This window comes from Ovis canadensis, chromosome 5 (genome assembly GCF_042477335.2).
Source record: "Ovis canadensis isolate MfBH-ARS-UI-01 breed Bighorn chromosome 5, ARS-UI_OviCan_v2, whole genome shotgun sequence".
Taxonomy (NCBI): domain Eukaryota; kingdom Metazoa; phylum Chordata; class Mammalia; order Artiodactyla; family Bovidae; genus Ovis; species Ovis canadensis.
Window position 1 is genome coordinate 62,207,303 of NC_091249.1, and position 17,501 is coordinate 62,224,803.

General features: G+C 43.4%; 1 protein-coding gene and 1 long non-coding RNA gene across 2 annotated transcripts; one reads left to right on the forward strand and one right to left on the reverse strand.

Moving 5' to 3' along the window:
* Positions 1-6,608: 6,608 nt before the first annotated feature.
* On the reverse strand, positions 6,609-14,931 carry LOC138440379 (uncharacterized). Its single transcript, XR_011257008.1, has 3 exons — positions 14,120-14,931; positions 13,247-13,346; positions 6,609-6,666 (listed from the first exon to the last, which is right to left on the reverse strand). It is a non-coding gene; the product is annotated as an uncharacterized lncRNA (long non-coding RNA).
* Positions 9,713-14,434, forward strand: WNT8A (Wnt family member 8A). The gene is made up of 6 exons (XM_069589799.1): positions 9,713-9,780; positions 9,877-9,910; positions 10,141-10,279; positions 11,419-11,544; positions 12,521-12,663; positions 13,851-14,434. Exons 1-6 carry the CDS (start codon positions 9,713-9,715, stop codon positions 14,394-14,396), a joined length of 1,056 nt encoding a protein of 351 aa, XP_069445900.1. The 3' UTR covers positions 14,397-14,434.
* Positions 14,932-17,501: the final 2,570 nt, after the last annotated feature.

Below are 17,501 nucleotides of genomic sequence, written 5' to 3' on the forward strand. Positions count from 1 at the left end.
GAACCTTCATCCTGATGGTGAAAGAAGACACTAAGGTGATAGCTATGCAATATATAGAGAAGTAACTAAGCCAGATTGGAGCAAGTCCAAGAGCTAAACAAGAGGTCTTTTAGCTAAGGGCAGAATTGGGGCCTAAAGTGCTGACACTGCATAGAAAACTAAGCAAACAACAACAAAAAATGATATTGTTAATTCCAGGGAAAACAAAAAGACATATAGAGAAAAAACAGTAAGCCTGATTTGTTACATGACTCTCCTCTAAATAGTATACACGATCGTAATGTAAATAACTCAATACTGACCTAAGTAAATTTACCTGAACTAGAAAATGACTCAGAGAGCAAAGAAACTGCTTGCAATGTAGGAGACCCAGGTTGGATTCCTGGGTCAGGAAGATCCCCTGGAGAAGGAAATGGCAACCCACTCTAGTATTCTTGCCTGGAGAATTCCATGGACAGAGGAGCCTGATGGACCACAGTAGTCCATGGGGTAAGAAAAGATGAGAAAGATGCATTTGGATTTGATAAGTGTGAAAAGAAAACAGAGGCCAATTCTCATTATCCATGGTGGGAAGACAACAAATAATACTTAAAAAAAATCAATAAATAGGACACAAATAGGTTTGTTTGTTTTTAGAAATATGGAGATAATGCTAATAGCACCAGATAAAAGAATTGAAAGTTGTAGCTTCTCGAGAGGACAATGCGGGTATGGTGGCTCAGAGAATGCCATGGACAGAGGAGCCTGGTAGGCTACACAGTTCACGGGGTCGCAAAGAATTGGACACGACTGAGCGACTTCACTTTCACTTTCAATGCTTTTCTTAACAAATCTTATAGACTACTTACTCATTATAACATGCTTAATTTTTGATTTAATATAAAAATTAAGAGAAAACAAGTTAGACTGACATGTAGTATCACAGAAAAAGGTCCATGATGTAAAAGGAAGGTTAAAAACCGGGACTTCTCTGATGGTCCACTGGTTAAGACTCTGCACTCCCAGGGCAGGGGGCCTGGATTCAATCCCTGGTCAGGGAACTAGATTGCACATGCCGTAAGGAAAGATCCCGCCTGACACAATGAAGATCGAAGATTTCACATGCTGCAACTCAGATCTGGTGCAGCCAAATAAATAAATATTAAAAAAGCTTAAAAACCAAATTGAGGAATTATAGCACCATTCTATTTTTAAATTAGGTAGGTATTTATAAACATTTGTATTTGCAGAGAAAAGAATCCATACTAAACTGTTGATAATGGTTACTCACAGGAAGTGGGACAGGGGAGACTCTCATTTTTTACATTACATGTTTCCATTTTGTTTACCTTTTTGGTAACAAGTATTAATCAGTTATATATTATTTCAAGTATATTTGTTCATGTGTGTATATCAAGTGTTATACATGTATAAAAAATGTTATTTGCGTGACAGCATTTTCAATTATACTTTATATCAACAAGCACACTGCAAATTTTTTAAAGACCAAAGTCATCTTAGAAGCAATATGCATATGTATATGCATCACACTGCCAACCACTGGGCTGGCTACCCATTAGGCAGGTGCCTCAGTAAAGGTTGAAATTGAGGTCCTATATCACCGACTCGATGGACCTGAGTTTGAGTGAACTCCAGGAGTTGATGATGGACAAGGAGGCTGGCCTGCTGCAATCCATGGGGTCGCAAAGAGTTGGACACCACTGAGCGACTGAACTGAATTGAACTGATCCCTCATCAGAGCAACAAAGCCATGTTATACCATTCATTGCCACCAGATGGCAGGTCTCTATCAGAAGTCCTTGTCTATGGCGTTAACTGATTATTCCTGCTGCTGCTGCTGCTGCTAAGTCGCTTCAGTCATGTCCAACTCTGTGCGACCGGATAGACGGTAGCCGACCAGGCTCCCCCATCCATGGGATTCTCTAGGCAAGAATACTGGAGTGGGTTGCCATTTCCTTCTCCAATGCATGAAAGTGAAAAGTGAAAGTGAATTTGCTCAGTCCTGTCCGACTTTTAGCGACCCCATGGACTGCAGCCTACCAGGCTCCTCCATCCATGGGATTTTCCAGGCAAGAGTACTGGAGTGGGGTGCCATTGCCTTCTCCAAACTGATTATCCCTACACCCCCCAAACCTTTCCAGAGTACTTTATCTCACTGTATTAGTATGAATTGTTTAAGCTCCTCTCTCTTAGACCGAACTAAGAGCTCCCCCAGGATAAAAACAAGTAATGATAATTCATCTTAGACCATAACTGTGGAATACTAGCCAGAACTAAGTAGGCAGGTATCTTTAGAATAAACAGATGGATGTATATTCTCAGAAAACTAATAAAATCCCCCAATCATCTCCATACTTTCTTCCCCAACTATCAATCAAGAAACATTAACTGAGAATTTCTGTGTCATATCCAATGTCCAGAGATGGGCATTTTGAACAGTGACATAATACAAGATACAATAAAGGGGTTTTAAGCCAACTGAAATCTCTCCTAGGATGAGCCCCTCCAATCTCAAATCTTTTCAGGCTAATCACTGCAGATGGTGACTGCAGCCATGAAATTAAAAGATACTTGCTCCTTGGAAGAAAAGTTATGACCAAACTAGACAACATATTAAAAAGCAGAGACATTACTTTACCAACAAAGGTTTGTCTAATCGAAGCTATGGTTTTTCCAGTAGTCATGTATGGATGTGAGAGTTGGACTGTACAGAAAGCTGAGTGCCGAAGAACTGATTATTTTTAACTATGGTGTTGGAGAAGACTTTTGAGAGTCCCTTGGACCGCAAGGAGGTCCAACCTGTCCATCCTAAAGGAAATCAGTCCTGAATATTCATTGTAAGGACTGATGCTGAAGCTGAAACTTCAATACTCTGGCCACCTGACACGAAGAACCAACTCATTGGAAAAGATCCGTATTCTAGAAAAGATTGAAGGCAGGAGGAGAGGGGGACGGCAAACGATGAGATGGTTGGATGGCATCACTGACTCAATGAGTTTGAATAAGCTCTGGGAGTTGGTGCCTGCGAAGCCTGGCGTGCTGCAGTCCATGGGGTCACAAAGAGTCAGACACAACTGAGCGACTGAACTGAACTGAGGTGATCCAGCTTCTGCCATCTGGGCACCTCAGTTTGACAGGAGAATGTGCTACTATCCTTGAAGAGATTCCTATATGGTTGGGATTGACAATACCAAGTCCTAAGGAGCTTCCCAAGTGATGAAAGAAATACATCTTCAGGCTAGAAACATCCAGTCATGGCTTGCAGATTTATCCTCTCTCATGTGTCCCAGCCCTCACAGGCCTATGTGTTCCAGCAACTGCTCCCATTTTCCACACAGGAAGGCCTGTTTTCTTCCCCACACCTGGAACCCGAGATCTCAAAGGGAAAATTGAAATATTCTCCTCTTCCTTCCCTGGGCATATTGTTGAGGAACTTTGCAAGTCATTGAGGCTAAACTGGGGGATCAGGAGCTAAAAAGGAGGGTCAGGAGCTCAAGCAGCTGTGGCATTTGGACTGGGAGTCACCAGGGGGTGGGAAGAGACAAGCTTCCAGAGAGAAGGGGTGGAGATCAGAGATTAAAAATGCCTGAGCTCTGCTCAGTGTCACTGCTCAGAAGAATATGCATGGAGGCTCATTCTCTCCACCCCCCATCTCCGCCCCTTATCTAATTAGCAGAGGAGTGTTAAAAGTCAGAAATCCTACCTCTTTCTCTTCTGGTATTCTCCAACCACCTCCGCCCTCTCACTCAACTCCCACACACACACCCCGCAACTTGCTCCACAGTCTAAACAGCCCCTCTAATCTCAGAGTTCTGGAAAAGGAGCCTGGAAAAGAAATGAGGGGGAACTAGGGGTTTGGGGAGTTTAGTGAGAAAGCACATTAAGAGGAAGACATACTATAGTCACCAAAGGGTGAACAACCGTCCTGGTTTACCCAAGATTGTTCTGGTTTAAGCATTGAAAGTCCCACACCACTGCAAACACCTCAATCCTGGGCAAACCAGGATGGTATCCTCAAGGTCTCTTTGCCCCAGTTCACTCTGTGACCCTGAGTAAATTCTCTCTCTTTCTCTGGGCCTCAGTTATATCCTTGTAAAAATGGGACCCTCTAGCTTAGACACTCTGTGGCTCTATAAATAGTCTCTAGATTTCCTGAAAGCTGGGCACAGCAAGGGTGACTCTGGCTTACTCATTGATTACTGCCCCCAGTGTTCCCCTGAGACTCCTGGAATCTCAACATCCTGGAACATGAGGTGGAAGGGGCCTTCAGGATTATCCTGTCCTACTCCTCTCTAGCTCTATGAATACCATTCCAGTGGAATACAGTGCATTTATTAATTGCATCCCACTTACCACTTGATGTTCTACATACAGTTAGATATGGGCTTCCCTGGAGGCTCAGTGGTAATGAACTCACCAGTCAATGCAGAAGATGCAGGTTCAATCCCTGGGTGGGGAAGAGCCCCTGGAGGAGGAAATGGCAACTCACTCCAGTGTTCTTGCTGGGAAATACCATGGACAGAGCAACCTGGAGGGCTACAGTCCATGGGGTCACAAAGAGTCAGACACAACTTAGTGATTAAACAACAACACAGACCAGAATTTTGCAAACTGCTTGTTAAACACAGTTGTTATTAAAATTAAAGTATATAAACTTACAGTTAAGCTTATAAATAAATGGGCTTTCCTTGTGGCTCAGCTGGTAAAGAATCGCCTGTAAGGTGGGAGACCTGGGCTTGATCCCTGGGCTAGGAAGATCCCCTGGAGAAGGGAAAAGCTACCAACATCAGTAGCCTGGAGAATTGTACAGTCCATGGGGTGGCAAGGAGTCAGACACAACTGAGCAATTAATTTATTTATAAAATTATTTATATAATAACATATATTTATAAATAAATTATATATTATAGGGCTTCCCTTGTAGCTCAGTCAGTAAAGAATCTGCCTGCAGTGCAGGAGACCTGGATTCGATCCCTGGGTTGGGAAGATCCCCTGGAGAAGGAAATGGCAACCCACTCCAGTATCCTTGCCTGGAAAATCTCATGGACAGAGGAGCCTGGTGGGCTGCAGTCCATGGGGTTGCAGAGTCGGGCACAACTGAGCGACTAACACTTACTTACTTATATATTATATATAATAAAAACAAATTAATTGTTTATAATTAATTTATAAATAAATTATAGTAAAAGCAAAGGGGAAAAAAGGGAATTCACTGGTAGTCTGGTGATTAGGACTCAGTTGCTCTCACTGCTGGGGCCCAGGGTTTGATCCCTGGTCAGGAAACTAAAATTCCATAAGTCACATTGCACAGCCAAAAAAACCCAAAATTTATCATTTCCTAGTTATTTTACTAGACTTCACTATTATCTATACCGTTAAGGTTATTTACATCTATTATATGTATGATAACGATAACTGTATAATAATGTGCAACTATTCATCTCTTTCCAAGTCCACATTGGCAGTTTGAAATCAGCCATGGTAGGAGTATGTACTCCATGCAAATCAGGAAGCACTACCAAGCACGGCTTCTGTCACACTGAAACTGGCTGCTGAATATCTGCCGGCACACCCCTAGTTCAGAGACACCGCTATCCTGTTTGTCCGGTCATTGTTGTTCAGTCACTAAGTTGTGTCGGACTCTTTGAGACCCCATGGACTGCAGCACACCAGGCTTCCCTGTCCTTCACTATCTTCCAGACTTTGCTCAAGCTCATGTCCATTGAGTCAGCGATGCCATCCAATCATCTCATCCTCTGTCACTCCTTCTCTTGCCCTCAATTTTCCCCAGCCTCAGGATGTTTTCCAATGAGTTGGCTCTTTGCATCAGGTGGCCAAAGCATTAGAGCTTCAGCATCAGTCCTTCCATTTAATATTCAGGGTTGATTTCCTTTAAGATTGACTGGTTTAATCTTCTTGCTGTCCAAGGGACTCTCAAGGATCTTCTCCAGCACCTCAGTTAAAAAACATCAATTCTTTGGAACCTAGCCTTCTTTATGGTCAAACTCCCACATCTGTACATGACTACTAGAAAAACCACAGCTTTGACTATATGGACCTTTTTTGGCAAAGTGATGTTTCTGCTTTTTAATACACTGTCTAGGTTTGTCAGAGTTTTCCTTCCAAGGAGCAAGTTTCTTTTAATCTCGTAGCTGTTGTCACCATCCACAGTGATTTTGGAGCCCAAGAAAATAAAATCTGTCACTGTTTCCACTTTTTCAGTTCCTGATTTCCATTCCTAAGAGAGAAACCAAGAATTGAATCATCATTTAAAAGCTAATTGGCTCAGGGGATAAGAATTCACCTGCCAGTGCAAGGGATACAGGTTTGATCCCTGGTCCAGGAAGATTCCACATGCCACAGAGCAACTAAGCTCATGTGCCGCAACTGCTGAGCCCAAGAGCTACAGCTGCTGAAGCTTGAGTGCCTACAGCCTGTGCTCTGCACCAGAGAAGCCCCTGCAGTGAGAAGCCCGTGCTCTGCAGCAAAGAGTAGCCCCACTCCCTGCAGCTGGAGAAAAGCCCATGCAAAGCAGCAAAGACCAGGGCAGGCAAAAATAAATAAGTGAATACAATATTAAAAAAGGAAAAAAAAAACTGAGGGACTTCCCTGATGGTCCAGTGGTTAAGGTTTTGCCTTTCAATGCACAGGATACGGGTTCAATTCCTGGTAGGGGAAATAGAAGCAATGTTATAACAAGTTCAATAAAGATTTTAAAAATGGTTCACATAAATAAAACAAAAGCCTAATGAGATGATAAAGCTGAGTTTAAAGAAATGGATGCACAGGTTGGCTATAAGTAGACTTCAGTGTGGAGTATCCATCTCTGGCTTTCTCTCCTTCCAGGAGACCTTCTACCACATGACTATTGGTCAGTCTAGTACAGAGGTCTTCTGTAGACAGGCTCCCAAAGGACTCTGAAGAAGACATTGGTTGCCCTCTAGGTATGCATCTTATAGGGTTATCTAGCTGGCCAACCAAAGGATTTAAAGATGTATGAGTACCATGTTGACAGAGAAGACAAGACTTTCCCATCTCTGGCGTACAATCACCTCCAAGATTAATTAATCTCGTAAATCTGAAAACTAGGATAATGGCATGGAAGAGAGCTGGTAAAATCCTTAGAGGTCATGCAACGTTCAACATCTTCCCAACTGCCCCATTTTACAGATGAAGTAACTGAGTTCACGTGATAGTCAATGGCTTGCCCAAGGTCACATAACAAGTTAGTGGCCAATGTCCAAAGTTCCTAATACCTGAAGGAAAGACCTTTTTTTAACATCCTAAAGACCCTTCTTTAACATTCCTAACATTCCATTTAGGAATTCCACTTAGAGAAATTATATGATCTTCAGAAAATGTGAGCAGGGACAAGCACAAAGTTTACACACAAAAGGCTCACCACCACCTTCCTTCCTAGAAAATTAAAGACTATTTTTATAGAGTACCAACGAAATGCCAGGTGCTATGGGGAGCACAGAAGAATACGATCCAGTGACTCATATGCAGGAAGGGAATGTGGAATCACTCCTAAAACTCTTTCAAGGGGAATGTGGAATTCCTCAGGTCTAACGTGACCCCTGTTCTGACCACATAGACAGTGGCATGGAAATCAACCTCACTGTCTTAAGTGAGAGTTACACAATAGATTCTTTTTTTTTTTTAAGTATCACTGACTTAACAATATTATATCAGTGACAGGTATGAACATTAGATTCTTGATTGGGAAAGGTAGAAAACAGGGAAGAGCCCACTGAGGCAAACTTGGTGAGCTTTTCCCAAGTGACCCAGTGTGGGACATCTCTTTTCCCCAAGGAGAGAACCCTACAAGCAAGCAAAGGAAGAGAACATGCTGGGTTAAGAGCCCAAGCTGTAGTGCATTAAGGACATTTGGCATTTGAGATATTCATACTCATCCTCCTAGAGAAATGAAATAGAAAAAAAGACAGAATAGAAGCCCAAATTTCTTATTATTAGATTTCAACATACATAAAATCACTCTGTCAAACTGCTACAAAAATCTCGAAACATTCTCATTTCTGTACTTATCTTGTCACATAAAGATAACAGTTTGCTGGCTGACACTAACCCCAGTTCATACTTTGAGTACACTGCACTAAAAAGGCCCTGGGACGTCTTGGCCCCTGGAACTCCTTTGGTGGGGGATCTTTCTTTTTTTTGGTGGGTGATTTCTGACCTCCCTTTCTCATCCAAATCCAGTCCAGGGTGCTATGAAGTGATCTGGATTATGGTCACAGAGTACTGAGTCAGGACAGTAACTTCCTGCTCGTACTTCTCTGCATCCCTTTAGCCTGCCTTCCTCAGCCTCAGGAAAGAGTTTCACCAAGCAAGGAAGATCTCCATCCCTTCATTGCAGTACCCAGCCCTACCTAATAATGGCTGTGCTTATGTCCTAGCAACAAAGTGGTATCAGAAAGAAAGGCATCAGTCTTTTCAAATATAGCCCTGGGTGGCCCAAAGGTTGATTCTTACATACACAGGCAGTTAACAAACTGGAAGACTCTTGTGTCCTTGGACTGCAAAGAGATCAAACCAGTCAATCCTAAAGGAAGTGAAGTGAAAGTTGCTCAGTCATGTCCGACTCTTTGTGAGCCCATGGACTATACAGTCCATGGAATTCTCCAGGCCAGAATACTGGAGTGGGTAGCCATTCCCATCTAAAGAAATCAACCCTGAATATCCATTGGAAGGACTGATGCTGAAGTTGAAACTGCAATACTTTGGCCACCAGATGTGAAGAGTCGACCCATTAGAAAAGACCCTGATGCTGGGAAAGATTGAAGGCAGGAAGAGAAGGGGACAGCAGAGGATGAGATGGTTGGATGGCATCACTGAATCAATGGACATGAGTTTGAGCAAGCTCCAGAAGATGGTGAACGACAGGGAAGTCTGCTGAACTGCAGTCAATGGGGTCTCAAAGAGTTGGACACAACTGAGTGACTGAACAACAATAACAAACTGGAGTTCTAACAAATACAAAATTGCAGACCTACTAGGAATGAAGGACATTTACTTGCACTTATTCTGGTAGAATATGGTAGAAGGGACTGTTGCAGAGGTGTCTGCTCCTGGGTCCTACACCACTTTACAGTCATCAGGGAGGAGGCAAGAATGGTGCACTTGTTTACTTGGGTAGAACAAGTAGGAGAGAGCTCCAGATAGAGTTCCTCTATAATTGTTAACACCCTGAAGAAAAAGGCAGGGTAAGGAGTGGGGTCTCATTAATGAGTGAGAACCCCATAACTTTGAGGGAGAGGTGACCTGTCTTCAGAATTAGCAGAGTTAATTCTGCAGAGACAAGGAAACTTGCCTTCTCTGGGCTACAAAATTCTAATTAATGAGCCCTCAAGTAGGAAGAGAAAGAAGTCTGACTTATAGAGGGTAGAAACCTCCTGAGTAGGGAAAAGTTTCAGCTCCTCTGTCAGCCTGGGAGGGCAGAAGGGTTGGCAGGGCGGGGCAGGGCGGGGTTTCCCTTGCAGGCTTTGGGCTGAATCCCTCCTCCCTGGTCCCTCATTGGGTTAGTGACTCCTGCAGCCCTGCCAGTGAGGGACAAATGAGAAGGGCTGTTGATTTTTCACCCCTTGGCCATTCAGCATTTCCCTACATAAATACTGAGAAAGACTCTGCCCTCTCCTCACTTCTCTGGACTTGGCCCTGGGCTAGACTTGGTCTTCTGGAGGTGGGAAGGGCCATGGGGGACCTACTTATGCTCAGAGTGGCTGTGGGCATATGCTATGTAACCTTCAGTGCCTCTGCTTGGTAAGTCCTTCCCTCCCACTGTTCACTCCTCACCAAGGAAGCTTCCACTGTCTCATCCCCACTCACCAACTGCCTCACTTTTTCTCTTTTTGGTAGGTCAGTGAACAATTTCCTGATAACAGGGCCCAAGGTAGGATGGTCTCCGGCTCCTGTTTTTACCCATTCATGTTCCTGAGGGAACTCTTCTGGGGAAAGAAAAGACGGGAGGGGAGACAGTGTCAGAAGTCAGACACGCAGAGGAACCTATGACCAATCATCCCCTAATGGAGAGCTAACCCATTTGATTCCTGTCTGTACCTTCTGACCCAGACGACCTGATGAGAGGCAGGGCTGAAGCTCGCACCCTTTTCCCTTTGCCAGGCCTATCTGACCTACACCACCAGTGTGGCCCTGGGCGCCCAGAGTGGCATCGAGGAGTGCAAATTCCAATTTGCTTGGGAACGTTGGAACTGCCCTGAAAATGCTCTCCAGCTCTCCACTCACAACAGGCTAAGAAGTGGTAAGTCTGTGCAACCTGTACAAGGGGGTATATGTCCATGAAGTTGGGCATGCAGTATGTATGTATGTGTAACATGTATGTGTGCAGTGAAATGAAAAAGTTATCGGTGATCTGCCACTTCCTTGTTGTGGGTTATTTCCCCTTCTCTGAACCTCAGTATTATCCTTGGGGTCAATAAGGTCAGCTGTTTAGTTCACCAGGAGTGTTGTAAGGGTTGAATGAGGTGAATACAAAGGTATTTATATACAAGTGTAATTACTCTATTTTCCAATTCATGTTGTATTTGTGTTTGTACACACTTACATATGCATGAAATGAAAATGAGGAAAAGAGTCAGTGTTCGTAGCCCCTGAGGGAATTTCAGCTGTCATAAAATCCCAACAACAGAGAAGCTGAGAGATCACACTGAGCCATGCCTCATGTGGAGTGTGTGTGGTGTGTGTGTGTGTGTGGTGTGTGTGCATGCTGTACCTGTGCAGCTGTTTATAACTATGTATAGTAGTTTGCAAGAAAGTCATTTATGTAGAAATGATTAACGAAGAGTTTCCTGAGGAAAGTTGAGGGGAATGGGGTAAAGAAAATGAGGGGAAAAGTATCTTCCTGTGGGGTATACAACAAATAGGGTGAGAAAAACATGGGACAATGTTTATAAGGCCTTAGTCAGATACGAGCTCAGTAAGTGGTAGGTATTATCATTATAATTATTACATGGCTCCAGCTCCATCTCAGAAAGAAGAAAAATGCTCTTCTCTCTTTCATAAGCCAGCCTCATAGCCCTGAATCCTTACTGTCTGAGGATCAGAAGCAATGGCTTATGAACAGAGAGGCCTGGGCTGGATTATCAGGGGAACTGGGTCCTGGTCCCAATGCCATAACTGGTGAGGAGAGTGGCCTCAATTTCATCACTTTCTTTCTGGGTTTTACTTTCCCCATCTGTAGCATGGGGATGCTCATTCCTGCCTATATGAAGTAAGGATGCTAGGAAAGCATGTACTGTTCTCTCAAGCAGAATAACATCCTCTTAATAAACCCAAAGAGGGAGGGGGATAGGAGAGAGACATGAAATGGCATTGCTTTTTGAAAGCCCCTGCTTTGGGTCATCAGGGTCCTGGTTTCTAGTTCCCTCTTTCTTTTCAAAGCTACCAGGGAGACTTCTTTCATTCACGCTATCAGCTCTGCTGGAGTCATGTACACCATTACCAAGAACTGTAGCATGGGTGACTTTGAAAACTGTGGCTGTGATGAGTCAAAAAATGGTAAAACAGGTAAGTTGTGCCTTCTGATGGGTGTGGGAAAAGGTAAGGGGTTTAGAGCTAAGCATAAGCTAAAGTCTTCCAGAGAAAGCCTGAGAGACACAGCTTCTTCAAACCCCTAAACCCCAGCAGAAATTTCCTCGGTGGGTCCTCCTAGATCAAGACTCTGCTAAGATGATTAAAGGATAAGCAAGTAGCACCAAGCTCTAAAATCAACAAGGCATGTAGGAAGGAGGAAGCCAAAGAGAGTTTAAAGCTAACCCTCGTATTTCAGGCTTAGAATGGCTTGTCCATAATCCACAGCTATCAAATTATTTGCAGATAGCCTAAGAGACTTATAGGCCTTGCCTGATGGCTCAGACAGTAAAGAGTCTGCATGCAATGCGGGAGACCTGGGTTTGATCCCTGGGTTGGGAAGATCCCCTAAAGAAGGAAATGGAAACCCACTCCAGGATTCTTGCCTGGAAAATCCTTATTCAGATTTGTCACTAATGAGGGAGGAGACAGCTCTAATAAGACTACTGTACAATAATGGCACAGAATTCTAGAATGAACAGCAATGAACCTTTGAGATCATCTGGGCCAGCCCCAGCATCTTAATTTCACTTTGGGTATGGAATTGCATTGTCTAGAGCTGGGGAGTACCTGAAGGTGGGCAGTTGACTTCAGAAATAGGACTGCCCCCTACCCCCATTCCCACCCTAAATACCTCCATTTCCCTGTTCCACTTTTTTTTTTTTTTTTTTTTTTACCATACTGCACAGCTTGTGGGGACCAGGGATTGAGCCCAGGCCATGGCAGTGAGAGCACGGAATCCTAATCACTGGACTGCCAGGGAATTCCCTCCCTGTCTCACTTTTAGCTACAGCTTTACACACTTCTACAACTCTTGGGGATGGTTTGGCTATGTCAGCTAAAATGACCGTGAGTCTTCTTCTAAGACTCAGCTGGAAGCTATACACAGAACTTACTCTTTCCTTATGTGCAGGAGGCCATGGCTGGATCTGGGGAGGTTGTAGTGACAATGTTGAATTTGGGGAAAGAATCTCCAAACTCTTTGTGGACAGCCTGGAGAAAGGGAAGGATGCCAGAGCCCTGATGAATCTTCATAACAACAGAGCAGGCAGGCTGGTACGTATAAGAGTTGACGAGGGAGCCAACAGGCTGAGCATTTACAACAGTCTCACATCGGTACAGGCCTTCACAATTTGTCAAGAGCTGTCTCAAACATGTTTCATCCCACACCACCCAGCAGGGCTAGGATAGCTACTCCTATTCTCTGGATGACAAAACCAGTTAAGGCAGAACTATCACTTGGCCAAGGCAATACAACAAATTAGCATCAGAACCAGGCAATGAACACAGATCTTCCAGTATAGTCCTTTTATCACTAAACCTTATGTGCTAACTCCTTCTTACAGGCAGGTTTCTGAGAACATAAAACAATACAGATCCAAGGCCTTGCTTCCATGGCTTAAAATTTAACCATTTCAACTGCATGTTCTAGGATATTAGCAAGGGTTTATCATACAACTTATGTCCTAATGTCTTTCTGGGTCTGGAGAGGTTGGGACTGATCTAAGCTTCTCTGGAAGATCAACTGTCCCCCAAGACTTCTGGGGTGCGTAGAAATCCTTGGAGTGTTCTGAACTCAAATCTGGATTCTAGTTGTATTTGGAGCTAAGAGGATAGAAATTTTGCTTTGAACCCATACCTAGATGTCCTGGCTGCCCAGTGTAGCGAAGAGTTTTCAAAGCGAAAATAATGGGTAATCACCTTGGGGACAGGGCTTCAGACTTCAGGTTTCCTTCCCTCTGGAAGAGAGCCCAAAAGACAAATCCAAACATCCACAAACACTCTAGCCCTCAGCTGCAACACTTAGTGCCAATTATCATATTTTTCATTTTTAGTTTACAGAGTACTTTCTTCTTCATCTTCTTTTTAAAAAAATACTTTCTTGATCATTCTTAATCTTATGGGCAGAAAGAGAAACAAGCTCACAAGCGATATAGTTGGGCCTTAAGCCTAGGTTTCCTGTTTCCAGTCACCTTCTCAACCCTTGCCTGGCTTTTTCCATAAGAATCATGCAGAAGAGCATTAAAATCACCAATATCAAAGCCTTTAAACCCCTGAACTTCCTAATTGAGAAGATCTGAGGTAGGGCCCAGGAATAAGTATTTTTCACAGGCCTCCCTCACAATTCTGATGTACTCTAAAGTTAAGAAACAGAACTCTAAAATATTCCATTAATTGCTAGCTTTTGATCTTCTCTACCCAGAGCCAATCTCCTTTTGTCCTCCCTCTCTCTTTCTCTGAAGGCAGTGAGAGCCACCATGAAGAGAACTTGCAAATGTCATGGCATCTCGGGCAGCTGTAGCATCCAGACATGCTGGCTACAGCTAGCTAACTTCAGGGAGTTGGGTAACTACCTAAAGGCCAAGTATGAACGGGCACTGAAAATTGAGATGGATAAACGGCAGCTAAGGGCTGGGAACAGTGCCGAGGGCCACTGGATACCCACTGAGGCCTTCCTTCCTAGTGCAGAAGCTGAGCTGATCTTTTTAGAGGAATCACCGGATTACTGTACCCGCAATTCCAGCTTGGGCATCTATGGCACAGAAGGTCGGGAGTGTCTGCAGAACAGCCGCAACACATCCAGATGGGAGCAACGCAGCTGTGGGCGCTTGTGCACAGAATGCGGCCTGCAGGTGGAAGAGAGAAGAACTGAGGCTATCAGCAGCTGTAACTGCAAATTCCAGTGGTGCTGCACTGTCAGGTGTGACCAGTGTAGGCATGTGGTGAGCAAGTACTACTGCACGCGCTCCCCAGGCAGTGCTTGGTCCTGGGGCAAGGGCAGCGCCTGACAGCACCCCACAGGAGCTTACTGCTCAGTTGTATGACAGTGGAGGGGACACAGCTTCTCTCTTGGAGAGAAGAGGTAAGGAAAACAATTGGAAAACCACAGGGTTGATCTGTTATCCTCTTGATATCTGCTGTACATGGGGTAGTGGAGGCCCAAGATGATACAGCATGTTCTTGACAGAGCTAAAATGGGAATCTGGGCCTCTTAATTTGGGTAGACCCCATTTCATCTTCTCTGAAAGTTACTTCCTGGTCTTCCTGCCTATAATTCTATAGCTTGCTAAAGGGGAAGTTTGATTTGGGGTCTATGTCCAGAAAGACCTTAAAAATACTTGCCCCTGGAGTTTCAGACCACATCCAATCCAGCTGTATGGCTAAGAATCAGAGGGAATGGAAGCCAAAAATGGAAGAGTTCTGTCCAGACTCCTGAAAGAGTAACTTTCCCCTACTCTGGCTAGCTCCGGAAGGGTCAGCTATAAGTTCATAGAGATAAGTGAGTCAGAGACTACACGCCTGCCTACAGGGAGGTATTCTTGGTGCTGCGTTTTTAACAGTGCACATTTTTGAAAAGTTCTCCCTACCTGTTCCTGGGGAAACCAGTACCTCATATAACCTCATACAACTTTTCCAACTCAGAAACCATTTCTGGAGCCATGGAGAAAGGATTGGCACAGTAAGTGCACAGGTGACTACAACTCATCCAGTCAAAGCCTCCCAAGAGGGATTTTTCCCCAAAGAGCTGTGGAACAACTCTCTTTTGTTATTTTCCCAAATTGGGAACTCAACTTCATTTTGCAATAAATACTTCTAGTATACATATTTGAGACTTTTTGTTTCTCTCCTTGGAAACCTTAGGACCAGAAAGGGAATGAGAAACCCCACTTCTATATTCCAATGATGTACAAATCTAAAAGAGAAACTGGAAGTACCAACCCCTTGATATTAGTGTTAGATATCAGATAATAAAATTCAGACCCAAGCACTGGCCTATAGGAAAATAATCCAGATTTCTCAATTTAGAAGGTATTATTTTAAAGCAACCTAAGCAACTTGAGGAACAAGCAAGCCCTTTGAACTTGAACCATATTCAAAGTGTGTTTGCTCTCTCAACTTAGGCTTCCTGGGGTGTCTGTACACGGAGGAGCTGGGCTCCAAGGCAAGAGACTGGGAAAGTTGTGGATTCTCCCTTCCTCATTTGCACTTCTACATCTTCCACTGGTAATCTGTGGGGGGAGAGCCCTAGGGGCTCAGCCACTGGTCTCCTAAATCTGAGCATCTCAGCCTTTAGAGTCTCCCCTCTCTGCAAAGGCCAAACACCCCACAGGGAAGAGATATTCAGCTATGTTAAATAAATAAGTAAAATGACTGATCACCAAGAGTAGGGAAACATTCTTAATGTTTTAAATTTAAAAAAACAATTTAAATGTTCAACATCAGGGCAAACTAATTGTCATGGCTGCATAATGGAACATTAGCCATTAAAATAATATTCTGGAAAAATATTTGGTAACATGAAAAACATGCATGATACAATTAAGTAAATGAAGTTCCAAAACAGCATGTTCAGAATGAATTCAATTTTGTTTTAAAAAGAGAAAAATATTAGCTATCATGTAATACCAAAATAGAGTGGTTAGTTTTCCTTTTTGTGTTTTTCTGTATTTTTATATTTGTCCACAATAAACAAATTTTTTGTCTTCAAAAAGAATTAATAGTACATTAATTTTTAATGCCAACAGGGAATAACCAATCCATCGTTTTTGTTTAAGTGAAAAAGAAGGTAAAATATTTATTAAGGAAGTTGGCATCTCAAGAAAAACCATAAGCAGGTTCTTTGCAAGTCTACCCTTATCTCTGTTTTGTTGTTGTTGTTTAGTTGCTAAGCCATGTCAGACTCTTTGTGACTCCATGGACTGCAGCACACCAGTCTTCCCCTGTCCTTACTATCTCCCAGAGTTTGCTCAAATTCATGTCCATTGAATTGGTGATGCTATCCAACCATCTCATCCTCTGTCATCCCCTTCTCCTGCCCTCAATCATTTGTGCACTTAAAACTACCAACTATCACAGATGTCAGACACCAGAGACAAGAAGAAATCCATTAAAATGTAGCCTATGTCAAGGAAATAGAAGATTTCCTCTACCTCCCTTCAAGGAAGGTAAAAACACACATACACTACAGTATCAACAAAGAAGTGTGTGTGTGTGTGTGTGTGTGTGTGTGTGTGTGAGAGAGAGAGAGAGAGAGAGACAGAGAGAGAGAGAGAGAAAGAGAGAGAGGTGGTAGTAGAAGAGGGAATGTAAGAGATATCATCTAAGTACAAAAATTGTGGTGAAGTAATAGGCAACCAAAAGAAAAGATTATTTTCCTGGGGCTCAGAGGGAATGTTATCTGACTTTGAGGTTAAACCCTCAATAAATAAAGATGCCAAATTACTCATCATGAAATCTGAGTTATGAAACTGCTAAGGAATTGAACAAACTAGACTTTTCTTTTCATCCATAACTGAATCTCCATCCAAAGACCCAGGTATCTGATGCTTTGACATTTTCCCCAGGACCTTGCTGACATTCTCAAATGGTCTTAGGGGAGATTTTCAGAAATAAAATCACTCCTGATGCCTGATGAAGTGAGTTAGCCATGTCCGACTCTTTGCAACCCCATGGATCATATAGTCCATGGAATTCTCCAGGCCAGGATACTGGAGTGGATAGCCTTTCCCTTCTCCAGGGGATCTTCCCAACCCAGGGATCAAACCAAGGTCTCCTACATTGCAGGTGGATTCTTTACCAGCTGAGCCACAAGGGAAGCCCAAGAATACTGAAGTGGGTAGCTTATCCCTTCTCCAGCAGATCTTCCCAACCCAACTATCAATCATGGAGAACATGCCTTATGTTTTCTAGGGGTTTGTATCTCAGATTTTCACTAATGAAACTGAGAATTCCATGAACAGTTTGCCTACTTCCCCTCAAAGCTCGTAGTCCTAATCCTTCCAAGCTTCTTCCAACCTCTTTCATTTTACCCTCATGGCAATCAACCACATGGACTCTGGGCAACAAACTAAAGGAATTTGGATTTCTCTGCATCCATCACGTTCCTGTCAGGG